At 38.1% G+C, this 18,890-nt stretch overlaps 1 protein-coding gene and 1 long non-coding RNA gene across 4 annotated transcripts in view; one reads left to right on the forward strand and one right to left on the reverse strand.

Moving 5' to 3' along the window:
- The window catches only part of PPP4R3A (protein phosphatase 4 regulatory subunit 3A), a 41,581-nt gene extending 30,184 nt beyond the window's left edge, over window positions 1-11,397 (forward strand). For both annotated transcript variants that reach the window (XM_064423564.1, XM_064423565.1), the window contains exons 7-15: window positions 45-161; window positions 432-563; window positions 650-752; window positions 1,671-1,829; window positions 3,003-3,172; window positions 4,718-4,860; window positions 7,412-7,602; window positions 8,072-8,298; window positions 10,513-11,397. In XM_064423564.1, the coding sequence (XP_064279634.1) occupies window positions 45-161; window positions 432-563; window positions 650-752; window positions 1,671-1,829; window positions 3,003-3,172; window positions 4,718-4,860; window positions 7,412-7,602; window positions 8,072-8,298; window positions 10,513-10,626 (1,356 nt within the window). In that variant the 3' untranslated portion in view covers window positions 10,627-11,397. The remainder of the gene's footprint in view (window positions 1-44; window positions 162-431; window positions 564-649; window positions 753-1,670; window positions 1,830-3,002; window positions 3,173-4,717; window positions 4,861-7,411; window positions 7,603-8,071; window positions 8,299-10,512) is intronic.
- On the reverse strand, window positions 5,147-18,210 carry LOC135302735 (uncharacterized). Of its 2 annotated transcripts, none has more exons than XR_010364287.1 (3): window positions 18,019-18,210; window positions 5,956-6,152; window positions 5,147-5,343 (listed from the first exon to the last, which is right to left on the reverse strand). It is a non-coding gene; the product is annotated as an uncharacterized LOC135302735 (long non-coding RNA). The 2 variants fall into 2 exon arrangements; XR_010364288.1 differs by lacking the exon at window positions 18,019-18,210 and adding an exon at window positions 14,647-14,713.
- Window positions 18,211-18,890: the final 680 nt, after the last annotated feature.

The raw sequence follows: 18,890 nt of genomic DNA on the forward strand, positions 1-18,890 counted from the left end.
TAACTCTTTCAAAAAAACAAAACTATTTTATTTGACTTTTCCAGGGTATGGATGATGCACAAGTACGAAGTGCAGCCACTGATATATTCTCATATTTGGTTGAATACAACCCATCCATGGTACGAGAATTTGTCATGCAGGAAGCGCAGCAGAATGATGATGTAAGTAAAGAGTCCTCAGAAATGCCTGTGTTGTTTTGGAAGTTACTGGGGTTTGAAGTTACTGGTGTATATTTACAACTGTGAATGACATGAGCACTAATTTCAAAGAAGTAAATGGGAATTTGGTAACAGGACACTGAACTGGTGTGTTTTAAGGAGTTCTCTTAGGTGAGATGAGTTCACCTGCTCACAGATACTTGTTGCATTGTATAATTTCAGATTTGGCTCAAGGGAGTGACATTTGAATTGATTTTATTTTCCCTCTCTTAGGATATATTACTCATTAACCTCATTATAGAACACATGATTTGTGACACAGATCCAGAACTTGGAGGAGCAGTGCTGCTCATGGGCTTGCTTCGTACTTTAGTTGATCCAGAAAATATGCTTGCCACTGCCAATGTAAGTAAATACCTTCAAATGAAATTACATTTGATTTTTTTAGGGTATTTGATGATATGTGTTACATATTTTTTTTCATTCCTTAGAAAACAGAAAAGACAGAGTTCTTGGGTTTCTTCTATAAACATTGTATGCATGTTCTGACAGCCCCTTTATTGGCCAATACTACAGAGGACAAGCCTAGCAAAGGTAATGACACTCTGGATTTTGGGCACATCAAGGCTGTTGAATGTCAATGTTTAGACTAATTGTCAAATAATTTTCCATCTAAAAATTTGAGTCTGAGATTATGAAACATAGTTCAAAGTAAAATGCTGATTCAATATTTAGTCATTTGAATAATGCATCAGTACAAAACTCTGCAGAGAGAACAACATTTGCTGCAAATTTGGCTTTAGCAAAAAATAAAATATTTGTACATTTTTTCAGAACTCATGGGGCACTTCACTGACATAGACTTTTAAACATGTCTAAATGGTTTCTTAATGTCAGGGATTACTAGGAATGTTGCACCATTTCCCCTGGGAAGGTGTGCTGAATTTGAGAGTTGTTTCTTCAGCAGACTAAGAAAGCAGAGATCAGTGATGAAGTAATTGTTGTTCATGCTGGCTACTAGCAGCAGTTCTTACAAGTGTTAAAAGACCCTGAGATATTTCTTGCATAGTTCTTTAGTTAAAAGGCATTATAGATCACATTTGTGGTGTAAACTTAGTCAAGACACTGCATATAGGGTGATAGTTTATGATCTAGGTTTGTGGACATCATAATGTGATTTGGTTAAATAAGCCTGACTACTCGTGTTAGGGTTAAATTCTGTACTCTGAACCATCAAACACCAATTTAAGAAAAATGTAATTGGTTCCATATTTTAAGAGTTTCCTGCCATATCTGTATTCTTAGAAAATATTCAATCCATAACATATTTGTTCAATTTCTGTTTTAAAGACTAAACATATTCTCCAGCATGTTCCATAAAAAGTCTGTGGGAAAATAAAAAAACTTGTAAACAGAAAAAGTGTTTACTGGAGTGCAGTTGGATATTTGAAGTTAGCTTCTGAAGGCAGTATTCCAGATACATTTAATTATTTTGGTTTTGTTTTATTACAGATGATTTTCAGACAGCCCAACTCTTGGCATTAATACTGGAATTGCTAACTTTCTGTGTAGAACATCACACCTATCACATAAAGAACTACATTATTAACAAAGATATCCTGCGAAGGGTGCTCGTTCTCATGGCCTCAAAGCATGCTTTCTTGGCATTGTGTAAGTTTGAAAGCTAAGGAATAAACTAGAGTTTTGTGGATGTGAACTGATACATATCTTCAATCTGCTGGAAAATAACTTCATGGATCATGACAATTTTTACTGAATACATAAATTCTACTGTTATAGTCCATGTTTCTCATACTAGATTATAGTTATATCAGCTACTATAAGTAAATGATTTTGCATTTATAGATACATTTTTATCCTTAAAAAAGAAGGATTTTGCTTCATGTCAGTGGAGAGGGGAATTGAAGAGATGGTATGTCAGTTTTGAATATACTAAGAGAACATTGTAAGTTTTGATGGCTTTTTGGTAGAAATTATGAGAGGTGCTTAATTAGAGCTATGACTACCTGAATGCATTAAACTGCACAGAAGTTCAGTGTGCTGCTCTTCAGACTGGTAGTTCCTTGACCACACTCAGCCCAGTAGTGTCAAAGCAGACTTAATTCTGGAGGCAAGTTGGAGATTTTCTCTGTAATTCTGCTGTGCAAATATAGTTAAAAAACAAAGCCTTAAGTTGACTGAGCAGTACCATACAATAAGTACCTTTTAGATTTTGTAACCAAATTACCTGTACTCATGGTTGCTAAGCAAAATGTGCTGCCATGTGATACTGTACTTTCTCTTTATGCATGGACATTCTCTCAGTTGTGTACACTTTGGAGTTTCAGAAAGACCTTTAAACTGGTTATAAATCAAGCCTTTGCCTTACTATGTATGTGAATAAAAAGTCATTTACCAATTTTAAAATTAAATAGTTTCTATTCTAATCTGATAGAACTAATTAAATCTAACCAAACATTCAGATAATAGGGATGATAAGCAAAAATCTGAGCTCTTCTACTGAGAAAATGTTTTACCTTTACCATAAGTAATTTAAAAAATTGAAAATAGATTTTTATGTTAGTAGTATTATAGTTGAACCATACTATATGAAGTCTTCAGTGAACAGAGGTGTTGTCATTTGTGCAGTTACGATGGAGGATTTCTTTATGATAGAACTGGTAAGTAATATTCAGCAATGTAGTCAAGACTACTGAGAAGCAGAGGAGGACTGAATGTATTGCTGTATATGAACTGAGGGGGTAAATTGCTGTAACTAATGTTGAGTAATTTCTGCAGTTTTGCTTTCAAATATAAAAACTTTTGACAACATGTGTGTTTCAGGTGCCCTTCGTTTCAAGAGAAAGATAATTGGGCTAAAAGATGAGTTCTACAACCGTTATATAATGAAAAGTTTTCTGTTTGAACCCGTGGTCAAAGCATTTCTAAATAATGGTTCCCGTTATAATCTCATGAACTCTGCCATAATAGAGATGTTTGAATTTATCAGAGTGGTGAGTGCTATTATATGCTGAAGATAATTACTGCATTGTTTTGTCTTGTAATTCAAGATTACTTTTCTTTTTGCTTTCGCCCTAAATTATGCTGTCATAATGGGACTGTATGATACTGTATTTATATGAACCTTTTTTTATATCACTATTTCATATTTGCACATATTATTTCTTACATTCAAACAGTACCATTACTTGAAGATTAAATTCACTTGATACTGTACTCACAATAGCCAGATTTGCAAAGGCAGCACTAATCAAATTTCATCATGCAGATTGGATGGGCTTGTTATGACAGGAATGTAATTAGAAGCTACTGCTGCAAACCCATCAAATTTAGCTGTGCTCTGTAATGCCAATTCAATGGAATATGGAATTATACAGAAGAGATACCAATCTCTTTTGATTATTTTAATGGAGTGCTACCACATTCCTTCCATGGGGAGTCTCTTAAATATTCATGCCAGTTTGGCTGTCTGCACAGTCCTATTTCCTTGCTGTTGTTTGCATCCAGATGTTGATGAGATGCTGTACAGACTGTAAATGTGGTAAATGGGGCCAAGCTGGGGTGCAGACAGTTGTGGAAGACTAAGTCACCACGCACTGTCACCTCTTGAAATCTGTACTATTGATCAGCTCTTTCTTCTTTGAGTTGGGACTCAAGGTAATTCAAGAGTGAGATGACCTGGTCATCATGGAGGAGTTAATTGAAAACTGGTTTTGAAGCTATGGGAAAAGTTCACCTATATTTAGGTGGTCATGCCTTGTACAGTGGTGTATTGGGTTTGCAGTGGCAGTGGTGGCCAGTGGCTAAAGGGGTGGCTTCTGTAGAAGCTGCTGGAAGCTTCCCCTGTGTTCAATAGAGCCAGTGCCAGCTGGCTCTGAGATGATTGTGCCACTGGCTGAGGTCGGAGCAGAGATTGCCCTGCAGCCCATGGTGATGTCCATGGTGATGTCCATGTCTGTGGTGAGGCAGCTGTCTCCCTGTGGCCCACTGGAGGTCTGTGGTGGAGCAGAAATCCACCTGCAGCCTGTGGAGGACCCCAGGCAGAGCACAGACCTGAAGAAGGAGGCTCTGAGCCCTTGGGAAGCCTGTGCAGGAGCAGGCTCCTGGCAGGACCTGTGGCCCTGTGCAGAGAGGAGCCCACACTGGAGCAGGGTCACTGACAGGACTTGTGACCCCACAGGGACCCCTTGCTGGAGCAGCCTGTTCCTGAAGGACTCCACGCCGTGCTCTGTCAGTATAAAAATATCTCTCAGTTACAGTGGAAAGACATTTTAGGATTGGCTTTGGTACAGTTTTTATCAGGCTTTAGGTTCTGTAATGTTTTGAAGGAGATACTGCTAGAAAATTGATGTTGTTTTGCTAATCAAATACTTGAGGTTCTAGATTTTTAATTATGCATATACTTACATACTCATTTTTGCATAAGTTAATTACTGTAGTGCTTGCTATGGCATTCACGTTTCAGATACTTTTTATATTGTATTAAATAAATTAATTTGAATGAAAATAAGTCACTTTATGTTTGTTTCTTCCTATAGGAAGATATAAAATCGTTAACAGCTCATGTAATTGAAAATTACTGGAAGGCACTGGAAGATGTAGATTATGTGCAGACATTCAAAGGACTGAAACTACGATTTGAGCAACAAAGGGAAAGACAAGATAATCCAAAACTTGACAGGTAAAATACACTAAATGCTCTTAATAGCATACTGATGCTATAATTCTCTTATCAGACTGTTTGCATCCAGATGCTGGATGGGTTGTTACTGGTGGGTTGTTCCCTTGTTCTGGGAAATACTGATAATTTAGACTCCTGCTTGCAATTCAAGCCTTGCTGAATTTACTTGATTAAAAGTGTGATTTTCAAATATGTTGCTATAGACTTTTCATCAACTTTCAGCAAACGTTAGTTGCTGGACCCCCAGTCATAATGCTAATTTATCACATCTTAAACTTACGTGCAGTACTTCCATGAAGCTGGAAGCCTCCCAAGTATCTCTACCAAGTTGATTTGTCTAAATAACAGATTTCCACTGCTAATTTGAAAGACTGTCAGTTGTGAATTAGCATTCTGTGGATTTTTCCTTCAAAAATTGACACGTCAGATTTCCTTTCATTTGAATTGTGGGAGGAGATATTTCAATAAGCTTTATCAAAATGCCTGAGGAATAGAACGTAGAAAGAAATTCAGAGAATGCTTTTTTGTCCCTGTTAGATCTACTGATGGAGTAAAAAGCAATCTGATGCAAAGCTTGAACCACTCTTTCTGTTTGCCAGAGCAAAAGTTGCCTTTCTTTGTACACAGTTCCTCAAGTTTAAAAGGTTGAGATATATAAAAATAGGAAGTTTAGGCCTTTTTGCTCCATTTATTTTTTCTTTATGTCTAGTTTCATTAAAACAAAATGACTGCTTATGTGAACAGATGAGTTACTCTTCAGAATTGTTAGCAAGATCTGTTCTTGTTTTGCTGTCTTGAATTAGTTTGAAAACACATTAAAATTAATTCTGATTAGTCCTACTGGGATATCTTGACATTTCAGACTTTGGTTTCCTGCCACGAGATTTCTTAATACTTAAATTTGAGAGTTGTACAATTAAAATGAGACTAGAAGTGTAGATTTATTTTAAAACATTGAAGCACTTTAAAGAGCATGTGCAGGATCTGCAATTTGAGTACTAAGGTGTTAAAAGTGAGATGTTATTATTTTGGCTTATGTCAGCAAAGCATATCACTTAAACAACTGTGAAATCCAAGGCTGTGATTCTTGCTTACATTAATTCATACGTGGGAAAGAACACCCAGCTGCTTTCTTCAGTAATTTCCATCCAGTAGAGCAAGTAAAGCTGTAGTTTTTTCCTTGGCTTGAGATAAGTGGTTGTGCTGCCTGAGTTCATCCAACAGAAGATAGAGCTTTAGGAGGTTTGTAGCTCAGCCTTCTTCCTATGTCTTATGTAGTGACTGCACAAGACCTGTCACAGTGCATGTAATTTTTAAAGTGAAAACCCAGAATTAATGCACAAATAACAAGAATCTATTTACATATTATAGCAAAGAATAGTTCAGTAAGGAAGGAGCCCAACATGTTGTTGACACAGGCCAGAAAAGTATTCATTAGAGTTCCACTTCAGTCTTAGTTTTGTGCTCTTAGCAGAACTTGAGTTTAAATAAATTGTAAAACGATGCAGTATGTATAGATGTATGATAATGCTTACCTACAACTAGATTTATCATTAAAAGTACATTTAGCATTTTTACTCAATAGCTTGTAATATTTTAATTTTTCCCTTCTGGCTTTTTCCTGCAGTCAGTAATGCAAATGTCTAGGTTGTATTATTAACATTTTGATCCCAGTAACCAAAAACACTACAGACACTTTCTGAAAAACATGAAATTTCATCCAGTAAACTGTGAAGTGCTTAATCAAGAATTTCATGCTGCTGTTGGAAACTGACTGTTAAATCAATTTCTAGCAATGAAAATGTTTTCAATGTTTCTTCCACTTCTCCTGCCCATTCTTCAAGGGCCACATCCCTAAATCCCTGTCCCTCTGCTCTGAGACCATAATACTGCTTCTGTGAGAAAAGAGAAAAGGGAGGTGGAGCTGAGATAAACCAACATTGGTAATAGATCAAATAGAGAGAGAGGTAGCAATTTATATCCAAGGCTCTGAAAAATGGAAAATACTGATAAGTGACCAAAAGTTGTAACAGGTGGATGTGGCAGAGAGAGAGCCTTCTCTTCAATTTATCTACTTAAAATTGGAGTCAAATTTAAGTTAGATTTTTATTACGTTTTTTTAACTTGTTGGATGCCGAATACTAACAGGTTAAAAGTATTTTCAGAGAATATGTCTGTGTTTCTAAGCTCTTTGTTTTACAACTTCTTATTTATCAGTGCAAACTGGTAAACCAACTGGATGCAGCACTTCAGTGAGATTTATTAAAATTACTTTTAATAGTACTGTTTATATACTACAGAATTTTGTACTGATAGAGTGGTCTGAATGTGCTGTTAGCAGAGCTGTACTTTATTTGATTCTTTATACAGAGAAGTTTTTAATGATATTTTATTGAAAACACAAAGGTTTGCAATAGGGAATGATTTGCTGATGTTTTTATTGCTCTGCAATGTATGGATTTGTAAGCTGTCACTGAGTGTCAAGTAGAAGTTTTATTATTAATGTAAGTTGATTTTTGAATCTAAGCTTTTAAAACCTCCTGTTCTGCAGCATGCGCTCCATTTTGAGAAACCACAGGTACAGAAGGGATGCAAGAACTCTGGAGGATGAGGAGGAAATGTGGTTTAATACTGATGAGGATGATATGGAAGATGGAGAGGCAGTGGTGCCCCCTTCTGACAAGCCTAAAAATGATGAGGATATTATGGACCCTATCAGCAAATTCATGGAAAGAAAAAAATGTAAGTGATGAGAAGATGAATGCCATAACTTTTACTATTCAGTCCTACTGCAGTGAAGGATTTATTTTGAAATTACAACATCAATTTGGTAGACCACATATTAAAAAATTTTGTTGTCTTTAGAGACAGAATGATGTGTTGTAGATTTTTTAAAACATTTGAATTAAATTTTTATCTGATAGTCAAGCTTTTCAGTGTTTTATTTGGGTTATAATTAAATGTTATGTGCTAACTCAAAATTTTGTACATAAATGATCAGGTGATACCATTGGTAGAACAAAAGTGTTCATTCCTGGCCTGTGACAACCACTGGTAGGTGATACAGTAGTAAGGAAAAAGCCTATGATGACTCACATAACTGAGTTGTACATAAAGTATTATGCCTTTTCCCAAACAGTGAAGTGATTTGTAATTTAATGTTTCACTCAATAATACTGCTTTATTTTTTGTCTTTTTTCTTTCTTTGCAGTGAAAGAGAGTGAAGAAAAGGAAGTTCTTCTGAAAACTAACCTTTCAGGTCGCCAGAGCCCGAGTTTCAAGCTTTCTTTTTCCAGTGGTACAAAATCTAACCTTACCAGCCAGTCTTCTGCAAGTAATCTGCCTGGATCTCCCGGGTCCCCTGGGTCTCCAGGGTCCCCTGGCTCACCTGGATCAGTTTCTAAAAGCACATCTCAGATGGCAGCTATTACAACTAAGGTAATTTGAATGGTTGGAGGTTGGCTTTATTGTTACAGAGTAGGAGTTTGCTTTTGCATCTCTCTGAAGTTTGTGTGAGTCCCAACAAGTTAAGCAGTCTGGTTTGTGTGTACTTCTTGTCTGACCTTCAGCATTTTTAATGAGATCTGCTGTATATGAAAGAAATAAAAATAAAAGCTCTTTTAATACCCAGACTAGTTAAGAAGGGATCACGCCATTAGTTACTTTCAGTAGTAATATTTACAGTCAAATACAGACAACACTGTACCCATGTGAAATTGCACAGGGGTATTTGACAGGTAAAAATACATATTTTGGAAACATAGCCAAATTGTGGTAGATACCACAATGCCCTGCACATCCATTGAGAATTTCTACTATCACCATTTTAATGTTGTTTAGAATTCTATAATTGACCTATGTGGAAGAAATAAATTGCATTGGATGTGATTGCTGTAAACCAGAACAATTTTTAATACCTGAGCGTGACATTTTTGCCTTTGAACTAACTTACAGTTTTGATTTGGAACATTCTGAAGTACAAGAAGATGGCCACTTTAGAAGAGCATTGTAGCTTGGAGTGAATATTCAAAACTAGCATTTTTAAATACATTTTCAGACACTGTTAGATATTATCAGATTTTCTGAATAAAAATGTTCAAACTTAGGAAAGTAGAGTGCTATTTTCTCAGCACAGGGGGGCAGATAAGTACAGTGCAGTTCGGATAATGAGAATTTATTTTCATAACAAGTGTTTCCATTTCTAAAAGGTGTGGTATGTTTGTCAGTTGTCAGATAGTCTTGGAATAACACTGATTCATCCTTGTTTTGTAATGCTACCGTACTGCTTGTTCACCTAACTTCTAGTGAAGGTGAATGGGGAATTTAGGGTTTGGGGGTTTTTTCCTACTCCGCATGGCTTCAGAGTTTGTATTTGGATTGCATTCTCTGGAAAACACCTGGGTCAGAAGAGTTTGGCTGATGGAAGAAGCTAAGGACACTTCCTCTAAATCGTTCTGTGGAGGAAACTCCTTGAATAACCTAAGAGTTAGTCAAGTGCTTTTTAAAAGGGACGGAATTGGCTTGCAAATCCATTCAGTCTATTAGAGGTTTTTCTCTCTCAGACAGTGTAATTCCTTGAGTCTGAAATGGAGTCTTAACATATGGAATATATTGGATGCATTATTGACTCCACAAATTTTCAAGTAGTGGTGACAAAAGAAAAATGTTCAGGTTACAAAAGGGAGCATGCAGTGCACTGAAAAGCACTCCTGGGTTCTGGCAGAAGGTATCTTCTTTCAGAGTGAAACGTGCCAACCACAAACTAGAAACAGTGTTCAAATGGGGTTTTTCATTAATTACCTGATGTTGCTTTAGGTGTAGTGTACTCAGTGTTACGTGTATGTGATTGCACAGAATATGTGTAATTGTTTTTCAAGTTGTATTTTGGTATACAGTTGACTGGTATGTTCTGGTTTGGGTGTCCATTATTAGGCACCTGAATAAGTAATAGGACCTTTGAGTAAAGTATTTGATGCTTCAGATATTGCAACACAGTATAGTTAGGGGAAGTTTCAGAAGCTCATGTTGCTTCTTCAAAGGTCCAGAGTTGCCAAATCTTAAATTTGTAGGTATTTGCAGTACAATAGAGTTTTTAATGATACTAGATACATTTTCATTTTCAGCTGACAAGTTATTTAAACTTTGTAACCTGTACACATAATTAAATTATATTATTTTTAAAAATTCTTAATCACTACTCACTTTAACTTTTGTGAAGACAAACTGTTCTAAAAGTATCATAATTCAAAAATTGAAATTGAAGGTATTCTGCATTTGTTTTTGAAGTGCTTCCAGATTGCTCAATGTAGTCAGCTGTGCTCAGTAAAAATAAACTGTGTCTTTACACATGGAGCTGCAGTGACACTTAGCAAAATCATGTAGATTATTTGCTTTATTTAAATTTCAGCTGGCAATATTTCCAGATAGAAAAATAAAACCCCATTTTGGATTTATTAATTTAGACATGTCTCAGATAATGTCATTTTCATTCATATTGAAGGATTTCTTTTTGTTCTGAATTATTTTATACAAAACCTTCTGAACCAGTGTGCTTATGGCAGTATTCTGTGCAAATATCGTGTTACAATGCAGTCATGAATAATCAATGTACAAACATTCTCTTAATTGTAATAATTGGGTTTGTCTTTGTAGGGAGGCCTCGTTGGGCTTGTAGATTATCCTGATGATGATGAAGAGGATGATGAAGATGAAGATAAAGAGGAAACTTTACCTTTGTCAAAGAAAGCAAAGCTTGAGTCATCATAATGGCAACTGCTGAAGAATATTACCAGTTGGGGAAGGATTTTTTTCCAAAAACAAAACAAACCCACAGCAAAGCAGCAATCTTTTGTGAACTACTGTGTATGACACAGATCAACCTATACAAATGGATTTCTGCCAATCAAGTGCCAATTCAAAGGAGCAGAAGAAGGAGAAATACTTCATTTAGGGGAAAGACTTATGCCTTTGAGCTCTCCAGCTTGGACCACATGTTGCCCTTTTCTCAGGGAAGGAAATGGAAAACAAAACAAAACAAAAAAAAAGAAAAATTAAAAAAAAAAAGAAAAAAAGCCAACAGGGCAGGAGTTTTGTTAGTGGAACTCTGGATTGGCTGGTCAGTTGCTACAATCAGAATATGCTTTCTTGGACCATGTATGAGACTTCTGAAGAAAAGGCGGGTTTTGCCATAATTCTTCACTAGTTAAGAATGCCAGCAGTTTCTTTGTATAAAAGAGACCTGCCTTTGAAATCATACATTCTGAACATTTTACTCGAGCTACAACAGGTTTTAAAAACCTCTGCGGGGGAGGGCCGAATATAAAGTTTCCTCTTTTTTTTTAAATCTGTTCCCTTTGCCCTTTAAACTGCAGAAATTTTTTTTTGAGGTGGGGGATTTGTTTGTCCCTTCTTGATTAAAGATTGAGTGGAATTCTAGATGTGGTCACTTTTGTGTCATAATTTTTTTTGCCCCCCTGAGTGTATGCTTAGTTGTTGAGTATATATTTGGGACCATTAAAATTTTTTGATGTAATATAATCTCACTGTTGTGCTGGTACCTGTTTCACACTGTGTAATTTTGTTCTGCATCACAGTTCTTAATATGTTGAGGATTTTATGGAAGATGGTATCGTTTTTATTGGAGAAAAAAATCTTGCAACAATGTGCATAAAAGCAATACTATTTTGTGACTAAATATTTTATATTAAATTTTACAGCAGCACCTGTTGAGAGAAAAATCAGGGAAATAGGATGAAATTTTAAAAATTAAACCTGTAGATAGGAAATTAGTATTCCAAAGAGACTGAAATTTTATAATGCAGAACAGTGATGGTAACTAACTCACCAAAATGCAAGATGAATGAATTAGGAATACCAATATACTGGCTCATTTGACTTAGAAAAATAAAAAAGAAATAATTAAAGCTGAAGGAAAACAGCATTAGTGGTATTTTTTAAAAATCTCTGATTCCCTTTGGAATACCAGTTTTCATGAATAAAAGATGGTTGTAGAATAAACTCTTTACAAGGGCACCATCTTTTGAAATTTATTCTAATACTCAGTTGAAAGACAGCAATTAACTTGGTCTAAATCAATGACCACCTTCTTTTCCCTTTTCCCAGAAGTCTAAGTAATACTAATTTGAAATCAGGCATTACATCCTGCTTCCTTAGAGAAGATGGCTTTGCACAGCAGTGCTTCCTGTGAAGGCTTGTTTATTCAGTTCCTTTCTTACATCTGTTTTCAAGAGCTGATTTCCTTTTGGGCATTCAAAGCACTGGTGTTGCAACAATTATGATGTTTAATACATAAATGTATCAATACAGGTAGAAATATAGAAATGAGAACCTGAGGCAGATCACAGGTGATCACACACAAGGGTGATGAGCACTTTGTTTCTGAACGTTGTAGATGGCATGGCAGGTTCTGTGCCAGCCACAAGAGGCAAAGTTTCAGTGGTTGGCCTTTGTGAGTACATACCAGCCAGTTTGGATTTAAATAAAAGTGTGCATTAGGGAGAGATTATTAGCCATCTTTTCCTCAAAGAGTTCATTTGTGATCACTTTCTAAGGTTGCGTTTGTACAGTGTATTTGAAGTGTCTGTGATAGAGCGATTCTCAGCAGTTTTACAGAGGTCAGGAGTTATGCACATGGTCACTACAGGATTAGACACGATCTGCTTCTGCAGGCTGAGTCCCCGTGCTGTTGCAACAAACTGTCTGAAACTTGATTTTTGCAACTTTGGTGTCAGAGCAGACATTGTGACAAGGAAATCTGCAATTTTGCAGGTTTTCTTAATTAGTCAGAAGCTAAATCCAGCTCAAGCTGTCAAACTTTCTTGAGCATAAAGCTCTCAAAATTCATCCATACAGTCATCTGCAAGTCTTCCAGGCTCTGTCTCAGAAAATCATTCTTCTGAGTTGGTCAAAGGAACACTTTTCTTAAAGATTTTTTCTGTTCCATGAGCAATCGAGTGCTTGAATCTTGTGATGTTTGATGCTGAAGTCTTCCAGACTTTTGGATACTTTCATCATACTTGTAAGAATCTTGGATTTTGAAACATTACATTTAACAGAAGTATTATGCTGAAGTTACTAGGCTTGGTCAAAATAATAATGAAATCAGGAATTTTTTGAAGTTTTTATATTTTTCTGAAGCTCTAAAAGACTGGTAAAACATTAGGCTGCACATCCTTTAATGCTGTCTAACTTGTGGTTATCTAATGCTCATAGCCTGACAGGACATGTCTGCACTGATATAATATATTCATGGGAGTTGGAAGTAGATGAATGGTGGGTATACTCTTGCTCACTGACGTTCATTTTTGTATTTGTGGAAATCCTGAAATGTATTTTAGGGGGAAAAAAATACTGAGATTGCAAGAGGTGATGGATAATTTTATTTTAAAAAGAGTGGGTTTGAGTTTATAGGTGGAAGAAATGATGTTAGGAAACAGTATCTGTTCTAGAACTTTCTTTGGGCTGATTTTTAAAACCATTTGTCCTCATCCCAAGAAACCTGCATATATATTGTACTAAACATGGCTCAGTCATCTTAATTGCATTTTTACTGTGCCCTGAAGTATGCTTTACTGAAGGGCAGACCCTTCAATATTTACAGACAAGGGCCAGGGTGTTTGAATCATCCATGCAGGCCCCTCTCTTCCTTCAGTGGCTGAAAGACTTGATGCTGATTCCTTGGATGAACTTCCAAGCTTTGAGCCTAGACTTACTGGGAATACCAGACAGAATGTGTATGAACTACCTGGTGCCTCAAGGAACCCACACACTAATGAAAGTAATTGCAGGTGATCTGGAATATTTCCAGATTTTCTTCTTATGTGTGCAGTGTGTGGCTGTATTTGGGTTAACAGTGCACATCAGCATAAAAAGATCTCCTGTGACATGAAGGTGCAAGGATCTGAAGCCTGCTGTATCTAAACAGTGAGTTGTCTCTAGAATGTGCTGTCTGTAATGTGCCTGCTTGGCAACAAAGATCAGGCCATTCATTCATTCATTCATTCATTCATCTCTCATGGCCCACCCAGGTGAGGCATCATGTTATCATGGAATTAAATGCCAAGCTGGCCCAGTCCTTTTAATGTGCTATGGATGGAACTGTTCAGATTGGGTTTGCCTGTGTTTTTCCATCCCTGCAGAGATGTTTAATTGGAGAAGTGATGGGGCTCTTGTTCTCATGTTGCTGCTGTTCTCTCTGGTGGTGCTGTTAGGCAAGCAGCTGCCTTTTCAGCCCAGCACAGTGAAGTTGGGTGCCTTGCTAAATGATGTTTCCTGGCGTCTGCAGAGTGGCCACTGAAGCTCAGCCTTGCCCCTCTCAACCATTCTACAGCTGCAGAGGCATCGTGGAGCAGTGCTGTGGATGCCAGAGCAGCACTGTGGATGCCAGAGCAGCACTGCAGTTCCCCTGCCAGAGCAGCACTGCAGTTCCGCTGCCTTGAGGACATCAACTCCCACTCCAGGTGAGTTGTGAAAGCAGGAGATGAGATGGGGCACCCACAGCCTGCGTGTAAAACCAAACAAGCATTCAAAGAGAAGTTGCCGTAACTGAAGAGAAGTTGTCCATGTGTCCATGTTCTCTACTACTCTCTCTTTTTGGAGTCCAGAAGAAATGAAAGAATATACAGCTCATAGTTCAGTTCAGAAAGGAGGCAAGGCATGTGGGCATGCTGCAGATACAGGAAAACCTCCTGTAGGAGGGCCTGTAGTGCCCACCTTCAATTGGAGCCATAACTGGATGTCTTAATTATGTGAGGGAGAATAACTTACTGTATTTAAGGTTTGTCTTGTACAGAGCCCGGAGCTGGATTCAACTTTTGTGGGTCCCTTCCAGCCTGTGATATTCTGTGGTTGTGTTCTATGGTTCTCTCCTATGATGTTCATCAGTGCCTGACTACTTGATGAGCTTGTAGGTTTGATTGGATTTTGCTCCAGTGGCAACCACATTCACTGGAGTATGAGTCTTGTGAGGGTTTAATATAAATTATAGAACAATTGAAAGCTTAAATGAACCCCTGTGGACTGCTGGGGGAAAAAAAGGCAATTAAAAAAGGGAGGGGGAAGATGCCATCTTCTGCATGCCAACTGTATTTATGAACAATGCAAAAGTAAAACATAAACCAGGGGGTAATGTTAAAAAAGCAGAATGCTACTGGCAAATGATTGAAATAGCCACTGATTTACAGTGAGCACAGACCTGTACCCTTGGCCTTGCTGTGCACTGTAGAATGTCCCAGGGATGTACAGTATCTGTCTCAGGACTCTGAAATGGCTCCATGGGAACAACATTAGTGTTAGTGGTTTAGGTTGAGATCTGGAAATCCTCTGGCACAGGGTGGAACTATGCTTATGAAATGTACGTCTGTAATACAGAAGGGGGATCATTTGGGCTGAATAGCACTGATCTTCTAAGCAAGTGCATAAAGATACTGTAGGTAGGCTGCCCACCTGAGAGGGCTCAGCAACATTCCCTGGCCACATGTACCAGTGTGGGTTAGCATTCCTTCTGGAAGTACACACATCCCAGAGCCCATACTCCCAGGTTTTTAGACAAGGCTAATACTTTCTCTTGTGTCTGGCACCTTTGTAAAATGACCTTTGTTGTTTTACAGATCAAAAATGACCTACTGACCTTTTTAAAATATATAGCAGAGTATGGCATGGGACTGATGTAGAGAGGCTGTACCACTACAAAGTGCCTGATTCTCTCTGTGCTTTTTGGATACCCCAGCTGCTGTACATCAAATAGTGATAGAACTGAGTTATGCTAATTGGTAATCTGCCTACAGGTCTTGTATCAGTACAAAGACAGGTAGGAGATGTGAATAGCCAAGGTAAAAAATGGGGTTTGAACAGTATTGTCACCACAGTGGAGTCCTTGTGTGCTCTGCAGTGAGTCTGCAGTCACTCACTCCAGCATCTGTGAAATACCAGTGTTATAATGCAAATAATAAAGCATCTGTAATTAAAAAAGTTCACTACTAAGTGAATAAGTCAAGTCCATGTGATTTAAAGTCAGTTTCTGTCCACACTGACCTTCTCTAAATAATATTAAATTTTTATATAATTCAGCTAGACTTAATGTTCTGCACATTAAATCAGTGCACATGATACATAAAGTACTGACCACCAATTTTTACCATAATCTTTTCAAACAACTATAACTAACTCTATTACTGGACAACCTTAGTTTTGTGCCTTCTGTCACAACCCCTCAAAACTGGAATATTTCATTAGTTCCTCAAATTCTTCCCATATCTATGACTCTTGCACACAAAAGTGAATTTGGGGTGCTATTTCAGCAGGTAGCAGGGACTCAAATTTCCTCATTGCCATATTGTTCACTGTTCCAAGGAATGGCTCTGCCCTTAGTAGATATCAGAGGTGGTAGTGCCAGCCCTGCTGCCTTCTATCTCCCTGCTGAGGCTTTGTTAACTTCTCCCTGGAGTGTTTTCCTTCCACGTGAATTTACACTTTCCTTCAACTCTAGCCAGCCTAAGTATTTCCCAAAGCTGCTTATAAATCTTTTGGCTGTGCTTGCCTATTATTTTTACCTTACCCCCAGTGTCATCAATATAGATATTGATGCACTCTTGTAAACTAAAGTGGCAAAACAGCAGTCTGAAAACCTAAAATTCCCAGAAGTGCTGGACCTTCAAAATCACATTCTGTTTTTATAAGGACGTTTGCTAGTTATGATTGATAAGAATTGGTACTTATTATTTCAAATATTTTTAATATTAATAAAACATAATAAAAATATGTTCTATTTAGTACATTTTAGTTTGTTCTGTTTTCTGTGCTTCCCTATTTTTCCTTCAAAGCAGTCAACATCAGTTCCTAGTGTGGTCCTACTGGTTCTTTTTCTTGTCTCATGATTCCCAGTTAGTGCTGCTGATGTAGTTCTTTTCTTCAAAGCAAAAGAAACTGAGAAACCCACATGTCAATCTTCTGCCTGGGGTATGTTCCCTGCCCTGATGAGAACACAAGGTTTTTGGGTAAGGTGCCCAAGTGTTTACACCGTTATTCTCTTCAGTAATCACCTTCTCAACCTGTTGTGTCTTTAAAGCCTGCAAGACACCTTCCCCTTGCTGCTGCTGCTGCTTCTGAGGACATTTTTCCTGGTTTGCTGAAGTTTCCACCTTGCTGTGTCTGCTGAGCTCACTGCATTAGATCACCAGGATCAGCCTTTGCTTTTAGCACCTCTTTAGGTGGTGAATCTAACTAAAATGAATTTATTCTCTCTTCTTGCAGGCCCATGGGCATTCCTCCACTGCTGTGACACTCATTGTCTCTCTGAAGGGTTCAAGTCAAGGAGGTTATGTCACCATTTTGTGTTTGCCTGGGATGTTGAGTACTCCTACCTTGCTTTCAAGTTTATGCAAAAAGCCATAAACCACTGGTGCCCCTTCATCTCCTCTCCATATCTTTTGCTTGTATTAACTTTATTGTTTGCCTTGTGTATTTGACTCTATTTATTTTCTATGGACTCTGAGGTTTATGAGATATTTATTCTGCCCAAACTCTCTCTCTTTGTATTTTAGATTCTGTGTTATGTTAGTCTCTTCAGGAGCCTAAGCAGCTGGCATACATTTCAGCACTGAACAAACATGTGCCGAAGGTTAATTCTAATTTTTTTTTTTTTTTCTGGGAGTTTCTCTCTGAATGCTTCAGATACCAGCCATAGACTGTAAATCACCGGCATCCCCTCCTCCCCGCCCCTGCATCCAGATTGATCCAAGGCGGATTAGCAAATGATTCTAGGGTTTTGTTTGTGTTTTGGTAACACATACAGGTTTGTTTCTTTTTACTCTCATCCAAATTTCTTTACCACTTTTGTCTAAACAAACCAAACAATATTGAAAACAGCATTTCAGAATCGAATATTGCAAGGACCAAAGCTATCTTCCGACCACCTTTTCTCCTGGCACACATTGTTTACAACTCCAGAGTCTACTTAAAGCAAACTTGCTCCATAGCTGAGAAGTTGGTTGATGAACAGTCAAGTCATATTTACAAGAAAGCTGCTTAACGACAGTCCCAAGCAAAAGAGGAGAAAAAAGCTCTTTCCTCATTACCATGAGTTTAACTCTTGTATTGTAACCTCATGAATTCTGTTATTCCCATCCCTCAGCAACTTACACTTCAGACAGCAGATGAATGGTGGAGCTTTGTTGATGGTTGTACTCGTTGCTAGGGGACAGTCTGAGGGGGGTGAATCATGCCATTTACAGTCAGCCTAAAGGAACATTTGGAAATGTTTGTGCTTAGAGAGTTCCCTCTAGTGTGTCCTTGGAAATCGAGTGCTTTGTGGCTGTGAAAACTGCTTTAGAAATAGACATGATGATAACGCAGGCATTAAACACACTGGTGTCTTTAGTAGCTTGTACCTATGTAGGTATCTTAAATCACAGTTCTGGTGCTTTTTAGTTGTTTGATAGTTATGTTCTTAGTTAAAAGCTGACCATGTGAAATGGTATCAAATCAAAATTATTGGAAGTCACTCAAATACTACAAATTTTCATCATTGCTGTACTGTAAGAAGCATGATTTCTAAATGCAGTTGCTTGTACATGTCTGGATCTGAACTTTCTTGGATGTAGTCGTTGGTATTGGTTTTTATTTTATCTGCTCTGGGAAGGTGGCAGCTTAAGGCACCATCAGAAAGGAGAACTTGACCTGTAGTGGGTAGGTGAGGTTTTACGCGATACATCTTCGGTGGAACACAAGGCGGGTGAATAAAAGCGCTCCCACTATAAATGCTAAGGCACAGTTTGGAGAGGCCGTGGAGGAAGCGCACACCCAGCTGGGACTGACAGCTATGGCACAGAATTACCGAGGGGAACCCCTCCGCACGCATCCTGGGGGCTCGTAGCCAGGGTATGTGTTTTGCCCCAGCGGGCAGCCTGCCCTCCGCAGCCCCGCGTCCAGGGCTGCTCCCGGCGGAGCTCCGGGCAAGCCTGGGCTTGTCCGTGCCCGGGGCAGCCGCGCTCCTGCGGCTCGGGGGCGGCGGA

Source organism: Passer domesticus, chromosome 6 (genome assembly GCF_036417665.1).
Source record: "Passer domesticus isolate bPasDom1 chromosome 6, bPasDom1.hap1, whole genome shotgun sequence".
Classification (NCBI taxonomy): domain Eukaryota; kingdom Metazoa; phylum Chordata; class Aves; order Passeriformes; family Passeridae; genus Passer; species Passer domesticus.